The sequence below is a fragment of the Phaethon lepturus genome, unplaced genomic scaffold (genome assembly GCF_000687285.1).
Source record: "Phaethon lepturus isolate BGI_N335 unplaced genomic scaffold, ASM68728v1 scaffold1254, whole genome shotgun sequence".
Taxonomy (NCBI): Eukaryota; Metazoa; Chordata; class Aves; order Phaethontiformes; family Phaethontidae; genus Phaethon; species Phaethon lepturus.
Genome location: NW_010532439.1, coordinates 163,982 through 178,472, shown reverse-complemented (window position 1 = coordinate 178,472; position 14,491 = coordinate 163,982). Strand labels below are relative to the sequence as shown.

Genomic DNA, 14,491 nt, shown 5'->3' with positions numbered 1-14,491 from the left:
ACCAAACGACAACAAGCACCCCTGCGTGTTCCTGTTGCATCAACCATGGTCTCACTTCTCTGAGACTGCAACATTCACACAGACGTTGCCATTACCTAAATGTTCCAGACAACATCTTATGCGAACATCTACTATGAAGAAAAAAAAGTCTAATTGACTGACATGCTGTGTCTCTGCGACATTAGTGGCAGTTTATAGACATTTTTGTAATTTGTGGCAGAAACTGTAGAAGCTTTAAAAGACCAAGCACACAGGAGGATTTACACCTCAGAGTCATAAAACAGCTTCCAACCATGTTGATAACTAAAGCCAAAACCGTATTCTCTGAGCATGCCAAAACCTATCAACATGGAAGAGCACCCGATGCAGACATTTCAACAAAGAAAGAGGAGGTTAATATGCACTGTCAAAATAAACCATCTAAAGTCTATGAACTGGGCACAGATTCTGAATGGCATGCTAGAAAATAAATATATTAATGTCACTTTGCCATGGAGAAGGCAACATCTTTGCCCGCTTCTTGCTGTGGTTTTCAGAGACAGAGCATCAAGGAATGTTGTGGCACATAGCAGATTTGTCTTGCTAACAGCACGCTGCAAAATAAACAAAGCTTTGACATTAAATCACACCCACCACCCCACCCCACCCAAACGCTGCATTGTAGATAACCTGTACATTCTCAGGATACAGTAAAAAATCATTCTATAGTACATATTTAATTATAAGTTAAAAAAGTCTAACTCAGACACAATCTCTGGCCAGTAGCAAAGTATTGACACATTACTGAAGTAAAGATCTGTTATTATCCCTTCGCTGTAACAAACAGAAATCAGCATCTTGAAAAGGGTCTCCGGGGATATCATATCACAATCAATCACACCAAATAAAAAAATATGCTAATTTCACAAATGAAGTTTGACAAGAAGCAACACTGCGTTTGTCTTGGTGAAACAAAGCACGAACATAACATTTCACAGGTACAGTTACCATGCAAATGCATGTTGAGTTTGTAATTGTTTTTAACCCCAAATCACAAGTAGCATGCAGTTCTCCTGCCCCCCCAACTATTGTATTAGAGATAGTCTGGGTAATGTACCTCGTTGGTGTAACCATAGCCTGTTAGGCAAGATTATACCATCCTAGGAAAGAATACAAGCAAACCTTGATCATATGTATGTTTACACAATGTACATTTTACCATTTAAAAAAACAAAACATGTTACATAGATTCTCAAACACAGCTCTGTCGAAAATTAAATTTTAAGCTTAAGAAATAGTTTTTAAACTACAAGGCCACCCCATTATTTTTTATGAACAATTTAAAAAGTTCCCACCCCTAAAAATCTGCCAGTATATTACCTCAGCTGTAACAGTCTTACCCACTCTCTAATACAGTTGATCTTTGCTCGACAGCAATAACAGTTATTACATTTCTTAAATGCATGAGATAATGGACTCTGAGATAGATATAGTTCTTAAATGTGTAACACTGGAACAAATCCACCTTAAATGATTAATCGGTCAATTTGGGTGTTCCCCGGCGCCACCGCTCAGGCAGGGGCTTCTGCCTGATGTGAGTTCTGGCTTTTGTTGGCATCAAACTCCATGACCACGTGTGTGTTCAGCATTTGAGTACAACAGCAATTCACTGGATACTCTTGTACGCCATTTGCTCAAAAACACGAAGGAGCTTTTTTTCCTGTATTCCCTCATCCAAACAGTGCTGCAGCCCCAGCACAGCACCGTTGGCCAACACAGAACTATCTAGATGCAAAGTAGAATTTTTAATTTTTTTTTTCCAGTCGTTTAAGCAACTGCAATGGGTTTAAGCAACTGCAACAGCAGACTTAACTTGCAGGGTCTTTATTGGAGGGTTACCGTCTTCCTCAGCTTTACACAATGGAGCCCTTTGAAGAAGATAAATGAATTGACTGAATCCTTGTGGCCAACGTCCTCTGTAAGTCCTGTAGTACATTTTGACCAGACGTTTCTCCGTTCTTGTCATACAACAGCTGTTTGAAAGCTTCGTTTTCAATGAGGACCATCATATTTTTTAGAAAGTAGCCTTCACAATATGAAGATAGTTCTGTGACTCCGAGAAACTACAAAAAATGAGAGAAAGATAACCATTCTGATGAAACCCGCTCAGCATTATACAGTGCGTAAGAGCTGCACAGAGCTGCACACAAACAAATACACAAGCTAAGTCTTTCAGACAGGCACAGTAATGCTTACAGATTTATATGCGTAGAGGGGAAGGACTTAATCAAACAGTATTTTACGCTTGCTGATGATTCTGGTAACAATTCCATGTTATAAGGCCCTGGTTATTAAGGAAACAAACTTATAGGGGCTAAGTTTTGCTCCCTTGGAAATTGGTGGGAGTTTTACCACAGAGTTTACTAGACCCATGAATTCATGGTAGAAGTTACACCCTAAAACTATAGGTTTGGGAAAACATACTACAGACCAAGCTTCATGAATGCCATCCTTAGCAAGGATTGGACATGACTACAGAAACCTGTCATACAATGTTTCATGCCTTGAGGAATCTTTGGAGGAGAAATGGAGGTTTGTAGAGCACATGGTTTGGGGTTGCCAGTATCTCCCTTACATTGGACACAGTGTCAGAGTAATAGGCAGGGATACTGTAATGTGCGAGCAACCCTTAAATGTGACTGAAAATGTATAAGCAAACCTTAAATGAACCAAACTGGTCATTTGACAGGTAACCCGTACTGGTCATCACCCACTGGCTAGATCCTGTGGTCATACAAAGACTATAGCCATGATATTCCAGTACTGGTGTAATTATAAGCTATGCAAGTGCAGAGAGCAGTGCTCAGCCCATCCTCCTGCCCAAGTAAGCTGCTGCTAAGTCTAAGCTCTGAGTAAAGCAGGGACCTTTGGCTGCGAGGTACAGCCTGAAGGGCCACAACTGCTGGGGCACTGCATGGGTTTGGGTCCAGACTGGAACAACTACACAGCAGTGTTGCCCACCACCACCTTATCTTGTTTAGAATGAAAACTGCTAAAAAAAAAAAAAAAGAAAAAAAAAAAAGAAAAATATACAGATTAGGGCTAGGTACAACCTGTCTTCCTGAGGAAAATGAATGAATTTAACTTGACTTCAAACTATGCAAGTTTTCATCAAATTATGAGTGCATTATTTTACACCTGGATGTGGCAGCATATGTGTGAATCTGCATTCTTCTCTGAAACACCATTCATCCCTATTCATTACTTCAATATATAAAGGAGATTGAGGAAATAATGTACTTTTCTCTTCTTTTTCAGATCTGTTCTGAGGCCCAGATTGCAATCTGTGCAACTGCTGAGTGTTTTAGGCATATATTAGAAACTCCAAATGATTTTGTCGGGAGCTTGGGCACATGCATGTAAACACAACTGATATCTAGCAGTAACTAATCAATCACCATTATAAATCCAATTTTCCCAGTTACTTAAGTTCTTTCTGGAAGTAAAGAACAGTGACAAAGGCTTTGGAAAATGAAACCCTTAAAGTGAAACTAATCAAATGACTGCCTTTGTAGATGTTGGGCCCAATGCTGTTTAATATCTTCCTAAGTGATCTGGATGATGGGCTCAAGTGTACCCTGATGAAGTTTGCCAATGATACCAAACTGTGTGGGGAAGTGGACACTTCAGAAGGGAAAGCCACCCTGCAGGAAGACCGGGATAGGCTGGAAGAGTGGGCTAACAAGAATCATATGAAGTTCAACAATGACAAGTATAAGGTCTTGCACTGGGAAAACATAATCCAGGAGTGCAGCACAGGCTGGGATCTACCTGGCTGGGGAGCAGCTCTGTGGAAAGGGACCCGGGGGTCCTGGTGGACAGCAAGCTCAGTATAAGTGAACAGTGTGCTGCTGCGGCAAAGCAAGTCAACAGGACGCTGGGTTGCATCAACAAGAGCATCATCATCAGAGATAAGTCATTACCCCACTCTACTTAGCGCTTGTCAGGCCACACCTGGAATACTGTGTTCAGTTTTGGTCCCCACTACGCAAAAAATATGTGCACAGGCTGGAGAGAAGGGTCTGGTCCAGAGAAGGGCCACAAAGATGATCAAAGGACTGGGAAGCCTGACATATGAAGAAAGGCTGAGAGAACTGGGTTTGTTCAGTCTTGAGAAAAGAAGGCTTAGGGGAGACCTTATCACCATGCTCCAGTGTTTAAAGGGTGGCTAAAAAGAAGATGGAGACTCCCTTTTTACAAGGAGTCGCACGGAAAAGATGAGCAGTAATGGGTACAAGTTATTCCTGAGGAGATTCCAATTGGACACAAGAGGAAATTTTTTCACAATGAGAACAATCAGCCATTGGCATAGTCTCCCCAAGGAAGCAGTGGATTCCCCAACATTGGATACTTCTAAGATTCAGCTGGACAGGGTGCTGGGCCACCGTGTCTAGACCATGCTTTTAGCAAGAAAGGTTGGACCAAATGATCCTTGAGGTCCCTCCCAACCTGGTATTCTATGATTCTGTGATTCTGTGTTTCAATTTTCAGAATGGAAAGCCCACAGGGATGCCACAGATGATTTTAATACTCTCAATTCAGCTTTTAAATTGTAAACGTAAATCCACATTGTCTCACCTTCCTTCCAGTACTTCACCTCTTTAACCCAGGGTCTCAATCTCTTGTTCCTACAGCTCCTCATCCTGCTAAACACTGTTCTACAGCCTAGGATCTCACCAGAGATAGTTTTCCAAATCTGTCTCACTTCATGCTGTGCTTCCACCAGTTAGTATCTTTCTCTCAGTCATGATGACAAAGACTGTGCTCCCTGTGTCTGTGGGCCAACCTGCTCGCACATCCCCATCTGGAAAGGCAGATCTCGGCATCACCTGAGCTCCTGCAGGTACAGCTGAGCTTACAAAGTGGCAAGGACTAGAAGCAGTACCTACAACAGGAGCAAGTTACTCAAAACCTGCTCCTGGCTGATGTGGTGGTTTCTGGCTTCAGTGCCTGCTCACCTTACTCCCATCCTCATTGCGGTCTAACATGAAGTTCTTCCACACTTCAGAGACTGACATGGAAAGGCAGACGGTCGGCTGCGCTTGAACTGCTTGTGAGCTCCCCTGGCTCAGCAGGACCATCTGGCCTCTTCACCGACATACCATTATCTCGCATTCACACAACAAACAAATGAAGCTACTGTGTGATGGAAGCACTCTGGGCAGAACAATCCGTGCTCCGATAATCACCTGCGCATCACACAGACCGGGAGCAAAAAGATGGAGCATCTTCTCTGCTCTGCAGACAGCGTAATAGAGAAGTATCCGAACTACCTTTAAACGTGCAAGTTCAGGTCCTGGAAACCTTTAACCTTTAAGCAGTATGAAGCTTAGCCCTGGTAATTTACTGGAGGCAGGGTAAATTAGCCCATGCAGAGCTCTAGGGTGATGTGGCTTAACTAATTCCAGAAGTCAAGATTTCATTCACAGCTAGCCTGGCTCTCTCTGCAATGCACTACCCGTGTCAGTGCAAACACGACCCTGGCTGTAAAAACCTCTCAAGTACAGCATCTCCACAGCCTCCACTGGGAGATGCAGGCACAAAAAACTTGTAGGCTGGGGCCTTTACAAACAAACAAGGAACTGGATTTAGCCACTGGATTTGTTCAGTCCCACCATCAGCAGTGTAAAAGTCCCTCAGACAGGTCTAAAGCTCCATGTGAGTACTTTCTTCCATGGGGATGTAAATAACAGCCGTGTTTCACAATTCAAAGAAAACATGTGATTTTAAAACAAAATTATTAATTTTACTTTTAGTAACAATAATAGAAATCGAAAAGTTCTCACATGAGCTAGAAGAAGATAAATCAAATATTTTTCAAAAGATTCCTGCACTGCAGATTTTTTTCCTATTACCTACAGGTATATCTCATTTCTTATTCATTTTATAGGTGGAACTTTATGCTATTTCAAACACTGATTGCATGTTGTATGTACATCAAGACCTAACATTACTACTTTCTGTAGGAAATACCTGATGATGGGAATGGAGGTCAGATCTGCAGGGGTTTGGAGCAATCTGCAGGATTACTCTGTTCAATCAAACCTCCATGTCACGCTGCACCATTTTATCTTTCGTATAGACCATGTAAGTTATAGAAAAAATCATCTAAGGAATGGCTTAAAAATATTTCATTGCAACTATTTGTGTATCATTTCCATCTTCCAAGTGAAAGTCTAACTACTAAGCACACAAGAGAAGGAGAAAAACTGAAACTAATCAACGTGGCAACCACCTCCATCAATGAGCAAAAATAGGTTTTCTAGGTGAAAACATGCCATGCCTTTAAGCCTAATGACTTAGGCCCCCTCACAAGCTAAGCAAATAATTTGATTCCAATAAGAAGCTGCGAATCTCTCCTCTCCAAGACATAAAATTCTCATTACCATCCTTGCATGGCTCTGAAATGTTGCACTTTGACAACAGGGCATTTTTATATATTGACAAGCTGTCACCAGCATTGAGTATATCACCCTAGTGGGCTTCAGGCAGGAGGAAACGGGAAATCGTAATGGGAAAATGCAGCTTGGAAGGTGAAAGAGAGGCGTCTTATTCACTTAGGTGATTCGTGTTGAATAACTCAGCAGTTTGGGTTGCCATTATAAGGGATAGGTCTGCCACACGGTGGTACACTCAAATCAAGTTTGAAGAGCTTAGGGAAGGGGGTGAGAAGTTGCCACTGATGCTCTTACACTATGTGATTTAGAACTGTCATTAAACTAGGTACCCATTAGCCAGTCAGTCCCAGTAAATGAATGACAAATTTTAAATACATAATAAACGTACTAAGCATAGGATATATGTATCATTACTTATCATAAAACTGAACTACGAGTATGATGACAGACATATAACACGCGAGCATATGTGGTTATTTTTACCTTGGCATGATTATAAATATCCACGCAGTTTTCTGTATTAATGCTTTTTGCACAAATGATCTCACAGTGTCGTTGTAAAGCTTCAAGTTGGAAAAATTTAGCAGCAGAGAGAAGCTAAAAAAAAAAAAGCAAGGAAAAAAGTCAAAACTGATGAGCAATGCAGAATCAGAGCTTGCTTCTTCAGTGTTTAATTGTATTTTTTTCTCTGCCCCTCCTTCAGTTAGCATGAAAGTACTGACAAACAGTCAGAATGAGAAGGTTGCTTCATTGCTTCAACCCTTTGCAGTCCCCTCTAGATCACACTGTGGGAAGCTGCACACAGAGAGGCCACCACAGGTTGCCCAGATCCACGTGCTGACTTTGGAATGGGCTGAGGGTGTGAGAGAGAAAAAGGAAACGGCAGCTTGGAGAGCCTTTGGTCACTTTGCAAACATGACTCTGCAAGGAGGGATCTGCAATTATATTCCAGGAAAAAACGGTTCCTGTTCAACTGCTCCCCAAGCTCTGGCTGAAACAGAGCACCTGGGCTGGATGCGGAGATGTCAGCAGAAGGACCAGGAGAGTATAGAGGAATTCAGATCAGATTACGATGACCACCCTGGGTAGTCTTAAAAATCTAGAGAGGCAATAAACCTCCTATCTGTCACCTCAGCAGGCTCGAGGAAATGGAGTCAGATCTCCATATACTCCTTGCTCTAGCTCGTGAGCAGCAATAAGGTCATATCTAGGCTATGGCACTGAAACACCGTCTAGCTCCACGTTACTCCAAGGAGTGGGCACACAGCAAGATGTAAAGGTCATGTAAAGGCGGGAACAATATAAAGGTGGGAACCAGCTTGGTGCGAAGCACTGCCTAATTAGCACTCTCGTCAGTGTCACGTGTCTATCGCTGCACTACCACGGCTCTCCTGCCCTCAGGACTCAAGCTGACCTCCCTGTTTGGCCCTGCATCCACCCCATGGATGTACTACCTGGACTGGCACTGTCCTGGGACCTCTACAAACCACTGTACACTGTGGGCAAGACCTGAAGCCTGTGGGGTCAAAATAACTTAAATTTTGAGTTCTGCAACTGATTTCAGCAGTGCTAAGATTTCCCCTATTACCCCCTTCCTGTCCTTTTGCAGCAGGGAAAAGGAATTTCATTTTCTGTCTTTCCATGGTAGGTCATTGTCTCTGGCTCTCTGTCCTGGCTTAGGAAGCAGGCTGGGGTTCGTTGTTGCTTGACACCTTGCTCTAACCCAGCTAGATCTGTTCAAGTGTTTAGGCATTTATATGGCCCTTATGATCTCGGACTGCATGACAAAAAGCTATCCTGTGAATCCCAAAAGGGCTCTCAGGCCACTAGGTAGGAGCACTAGGGAACAAAACCCTAAACTTTCATGACATTATTCTGACTTCTCCTATGCAGTCCACTCAAGCTCTGCTTTAATCCCATAAATAAATCCAAGTGCTGGAAATCTGCAGTGCTGATGTGATAGCAGCCAGCTGGCCCCAATTATGAATTGCAGCAAAGATTTCTGTGGAGTATTTCTGGTGCTTCTTGTTATCATATTTGTAATAAGGCAAGTTGCTAAATGCAGTTTTGAAAGATAAAGCCAAATTCTATTCCAGCTGCCTCTGTGGCTCAAGCAGTCACATGGTGGTTTGTAATTACTTTAAACTGTGAGGAACCGTGGCCAGATTTGCTATCAACAAATCAATCAATCAGTCATACATTCTTGAGTCACAGAAGTTTTGAGACTCACAAAAGTAGAGCAAGCAGCCAGCTGAACTGCAGCACAAGCTTTTTAGCAGCCTAGGTGATAACACACGCATCTCTATAAAGCTGTTGCACGGCCTAGTCTAAGACTCCTTATTTCAGAAAGGGTTAGAAATTCAGGAGCTTCTTTCAAAACTATGAAATAGCGAATCAGTGACTTTCTCCTATAAAGCTCAGAAAATCAATGTGGGTATGCTTAGTTAAAAATCCACTGCCCGCACTGGAGAGGGATAATTTCAGTCCTGACCAGTTCCATCCTCTGGCTGCCAGCAGGGTTGGTACAGATGTCCCTGTACCCATCAGAATTGATTCACCCTGGCCACTTGTACCCCAAAGAAGAGTCGCTCCCAATTTCTGGTTAGCAGTACTTTGGTAAAAGCCAAGCCTTGCGTTGGTGCCCCAGACAGTAGTATCATAAGGACAGACTAACTAATGTAGGCAACAATAAAACATCATGGTGGCAGACTATAATCTGTATACTGATGATTACCAGCTGCTTAAGTAGCTCTGATTTTAGTATTTACTGTCCTGTATTCTTTTTGGCTGCCATAATTTGGTGATTGTCAATGGGAAAACTTCCTGAATGACTATCAAGAATTTGCTCAAAAAATCTCTTAGTTCTGTTAAGTTGGACAGATCATAGTCATTAGTCATTAGATTGATCATAGCTGGCAATGATAGCACACGGTATTGGCAAGAGGATGACTTAACATTCATATAGGTTATGGATGTGTGGCTACACTGAAGGCTCAGTCAGCTCCAGTTGGCTTGGTTTGGCCTTCGCAAACGGGCACAACGGCACTGGATGTTTTACATGCAGTGAGAAAGGGGCAAAGAAATCTATCTCAGGGAGCAGCTTACGGTTTTATTCAGACAACTTGACAGTCACATGCCTGAAACTGAACTGAAGTGTAACTCCAGTGAGATTTCTCCCACGGTTCAAGCCAGGTACATGCTCAAGAACCCTCCCGAGTGAGGAACCAAATTGGATGCTTTTATGCTGCTGAGATAGGTCTGGACATGTAAACCTGAGCTAATAAACCAAAAGTAAGCATGTGGCAGAGAGAAGCTGACTGGCCCAGCTGGAGCACAGCACTTCACCTAATGGGCTGAGAGGGAGAGGATGGTGTACTATGCTGCTGGGAGTTGCTTCCAGATTTTGGTAACAGCAGCTTTGCATTTCCTTGAAAGAGCCTCTCAAAGCATCTAACTAGGTATTTTTATTTCAGATACCTTTTTTGCTTGATGTTCGTAATTTTTCTACTCTTTCTTCTCTGACAGTCAACTTCGTACTGGCAAAAGTTACCATAATAGGTGACCAACAGAGAAGGAGACTGAGTGTTTCCCACAGGACTGTGGACAGCCTGGGCACTGCTGGTGAGGCAGTGCTGGCTCTTACAGGAGTGCTCATAGCTTGCCCAATGGTCATGTGCCCTTGGGTGAATGGTACACAGATCACTTAGCATTGCTCCCACTGCAATTAAGATAAATGTCTCTTACCTCCATAATTTCATTATTTTTAATCAGGAGTGACTCTGCACCTCCATAATAAAGATACTGCATAACCAGCTGTAATAAAACAAAGGGAGTGTTTATAAAAAGCAGTCTAAGACATCAGGGAACAGGGAGTGATATAAAGATTGCAGGCAATACCCAAGGCTCTCCAACACCACTAAGGATTTGTAGATAAAACTGGCCCAGACCTCCTGATTTAAAGATATATTTGCTTACTCTCTCTCCGTCTGCATAGTTCAATGTTTCCTTCTCACAGGTAGTCTAACGTCTCAACCCTCACCAGCCACACTGTCCAGACTTTCTGGTGAGCTCCAAACAGTTTCCAGGAAGCTGATCAATTCATTCTGAATTTTCAATGTATTTCCTGGTATGTTCAGTACCTTATTGATTCAGGAAAATATAGGATATATAATGGTTATTCCCTTATTACTTCCCTGGCAATGGCACCCTCATCTTCACTCAGCTGTGTGGGCATGCACAGATGATGAGAAAGAGTCAGGGAAGCTTTGCACTGTAATATGAGGCAGCTAAGATCCCTCTGCAGTGAACTTCCATCAAGCCTGAAGTTATTGTAGGCAGCTGGGAATTATCTGCAGCGGTAACAGTCGATACATGGAATTGTCCAAGCTCCGATCAAGTAAAGGGAATTATATAGCATATATATGCTACAGATACAAAAAACAAGCTCTGTATTTTCATGGCAAGAAGAATGATTGAACAATACTGCTAACTCTGTTTCTTCCAAGCCTGTCCATTAAATACAGAAAGGGCCCAAAAGAGAAAAAGGAGTAAGTGCTTTACCTTGACATGCACTGCTTTGTCTGCATAGCCCATGTAAGCAAAACATGTGCTACTGTATCTGGTTGGAAACGACATTTCCAATCAATAGCACTCTGCAGCTTAGTGTATAAACGGACATGAAGCCTGTGTTCATGAAACCACTACTCTGAGCTATGTGTTTATTAAATACATATGTACTAATTTGGACAGGGCACGTATGATGTTCCTGTTGTATGTTCCATTCAAATTCAATGTATAACTGACTTTACCTGAAAGATGGGGTACTTCACATAGTTGATCTCAATACAAGTACTATCAGATGACGGCTTGCTAGACAGCAATGCTTTAAACCTAAATAAAAAGGAGCAAGATTGAAACACTACCCCAATTACCCCTGTGAAAAAGCATGGCAAAGTAGGAGGACAGCATCAGCTCTTGCAAAACAGTACACTTGAACAGATTTGTCATCAAAAAGCATCAAGATTTAGACACTGATATAAAATAAAGTTCAAACTAAAAGGAAGAAGCCTCTCTTTTAGGAGATTTCAATTTGAAATATTGGAAAAATACATCTAATATCACAACAGAATAAAATATACATAGGAAATTCAGAATCTGTAATGATGCATATTACAAAACCAAAATATTTCTTTTCCTTTTTTTTTTTCCTTGGAGGCAACATGATCTTTTAGGAAGACCTGCAACATTTAAAAACTGCACACCTTCTTTTTGAAGCAGATATATTTTGGCCTATGTTCATTATGCTGCTTTAAAATAACATTTTGGAACAAAATATTAAAAGAACTACATTAAGACTTTCAACGCTTCTATGCAGGCTCAATGCAATTGTGTAAGAAGAGGCAAGAGAGAAAACTGGGTAGGCTACAGCTCTCTGATTATCAAAACCTGAAATTTAGACACAAGTTTCAGGAAGAAAAAACTTCTTAAGCTAATAATAGCAGATTTATGTGAGACGTACATACGTAGCAATCTGTTTCTCAAAACCAGACATTCCCATTTGATCAGAAGGTGAAAATGGGAAATGCGCTGTCCGAAACATCTGCCCTCCTCCTTCCTCTTTTTCATAATTCAGCTGACCTTCTAGCAGTAGTGCAAAGCTTGGCTTATCTATCAAGACCAGCATTTGCTGGATGGTAACCTTTTCCATATCATGACTGCATCTTGTTAATTAAAATATGGATAACAATTGATTTGCTTTTAATAGTGTCAAACTCTCTTATGAACACAATTTAGTAGGTTTAAAGCTGGAGTGTGGAACATGTTTGTTCCTCTACTAGTAAGTTCTAAACCAAAATACCCATTTCTTAGTTGAAGGCAGGGTCAGATACTGCAGCTGCTTTATGCGAATCTCTTTACTTTGTGCTCTAGGTTGGCACCATGGCTAGCATCAATTCCCACATTGCTCAAACTACCCAAACTCAGTGACTTGTCCTTGCCACATCTTGAAATAAGCCCTTAGGGAGGGCCAGCTGCATGTGTTTAAAAGCACACCTTCAGTTATAAGGCTGTGTACAAATAAGGATTGTGAGCAACTTTAAGGTTGGGTTGAGCTGGGTGACCCAGGTCCAGCCTTCTGAGCAGAGGGAACAGACCATAAATACTGCCTTTGGATACAGTATGATATGTTTTATAGATATTTAATTTTATTTTTAAAATGTCAAATGCGGTCAATGAATTGTGCAATAGTAACTTGGTTTTCCTGAAGACTGCCTACACTGATGCAAGGCAGGATTTATCCACTCACAGGATAAATGATTATTAAGAATCAAAACATTAAAACTCCTCTATGGATGCAGCAGCGAGCTCCATGCAAATGTGCCTCAGTGAAATGAAATCAGATGCAATGGCCAGAAGCATGGATCATTTACAGGGTGGGAACCTAGTGATGGGAGCACTTGTTAAACATCCTGCAGATCGACAAGAAACACGCTGTTGAGATTTTCTGCTTAGGAAAAACTTGAAGATTGAGCCATTAGCCCTCAACAAATCTTAACAGCAGGAACAAAACCACAAGATCAAATTCTGTATTTGTTAAAGACCAGAAATGTCTCTATATCTTACCTTGGTGATGCAGTAAATAGCAACACTCTGTGTGCGTAAAATGGTCTTCCTTCCACCAGAAATGTAACATCTGACATCTCTTTATTGTTAAGAAAATGGGGATCTAGAATCACAAAAGCAAGAAAAATAAAGCCAATAATTTAGTTTGGAAAAGGTCATGAACAAACACAGTATTTTCCTGTTTTGACAAAAGACAACAGTAGTGTAAAAGGATATTGTTTTTAATGAGTAAAGCCCATAAAGCTATTTTGGACAGCCTGAGACAGAAGCCCCCCAGACAGCCACATGGAGTTCAGATGAAGGGAATTCAAAGCTTGAAAGTCTGTGAGGACCTTTGCTGAGATGACAGCCAGCCATCCCCGCCGTGCAGAGCTGGCACAGCCTCCCAGCTCTGCTGCCCAAAGCAAACTGAAGCGGAAGAGACGCCTATGCTCATTCATACCCTATTACGCCCCTCTCCCTGTGTGGTGAAGCCCTTGTGCCAGTGGGAAGAGGGCCCTTGAAAATGGCTGGGGTCTTCTCTCAGTCACATTAAAACAACCCAGGCTCTGTCAGCAGGGCTGGGAGGGCTGTGCCCCCGCGGCATCACACACAGCCAGCCACGGTGGTTTGAGATGCGGACAGACATTTGGCTCTGGGCCCTAAGCTTGGATCTCAGCCTAATTAGTAACACAGACAAATCTTTGCAGATTTACAGTCCCATTCTAACGCACCTGATGACCCTCCTGTTTGCAGCAGGAGTTTCAGGTCAGGCTAAGCTTGGGGGCCTTCTTTTTTCTAGTTCTGCCTTTCCAATTCAGGTTTTTCTCTGACTTGTGCCCCACCAAGCACCCGGCCTGCGATGCAGACTTCCCACAGCTCTGCTTGGAGAACCAGTGAGTATCTTCAAGTCACGCTTACCTAGACGAGAGGTCTGCTTGCGCTTAATTTCAACGAGCTTTGGAATAGGGTAGGGTCCATAGCAATGAGTGAAAATGACAGAGAGCTGCTGGCTGATCACTTCATTCTAAGCAAAAGAAAACAAATATATGCAATGTAAGCTTAGTATGCAAGATAAGATCAGTATGCAAAGGAGATGTTATGTTGTTCTCAAGAGCTGCCTGTTTTGAAGTCAGAATGTGATCGCTGAAGCTTTATTAAAAAATCAGAGTTTAGAATTATCAGTATTTGTTAGAAACTGCAATCCTCATTTACTTGATTGCTGTCTCCTGTAGGAGTAAGGTAAAATGAAAAGTCCTCTCCTTGGACCAGAGGTCTTCTTTCCCCAACAAACTCCATAGACCCTGTCCCTCTGTAGAAGCAAAGCTCCTTTACAATAGTGATTTACTTTCATTTGCAAACTTAATGTACTGGAAAATGACTTTTTCTTGCTCTTTAGAAAATGCTCATCTGTCATATTTTAGAAACCCAGAGCTACAAACAGATATAGCTGC

General features: G+C 42.0%; 1 protein-coding gene across 1 annotated transcript in view; it reads right to left on the bottom strand.

Annotated features, from left to right (window-relative positions):
* Positions 1 to 701: 701 nt before the first annotated feature.
* BTBD11 (BTB (POZ) domain containing 11) overlaps positions 702 to 14,491 on the bottom strand; it is a 141,697-nt gene continuing 127,907 nt past the window's right edge. The window contains exons 13-18 of the mRNA XM_010284813.1: positions 13,959 to 14,064; positions 13,059 to 13,161; positions 11,246 to 11,327; positions 10,182 to 10,250; positions 6,921 to 7,034; positions 702 to 2,102 (exon numbers count right to left, since the gene is read on the bottom strand). Coding sequence (XP_010283115.1) covers positions 1,893 to 2,102; positions 6,921 to 7,034; positions 10,182 to 10,250; positions 11,246 to 11,327; positions 13,059 to 13,161; positions 13,959 to 14,064 — 684 coding nt within the window. The 3' untranslated portion in view covers positions 702 to 1,892. The remainder of the gene's footprint in view (positions 2,103 to 6,920; positions 7,035 to 10,181; positions 10,251 to 11,245; positions 11,328 to 13,058; positions 13,162 to 13,958; positions 14,065 to 14,491) is intronic.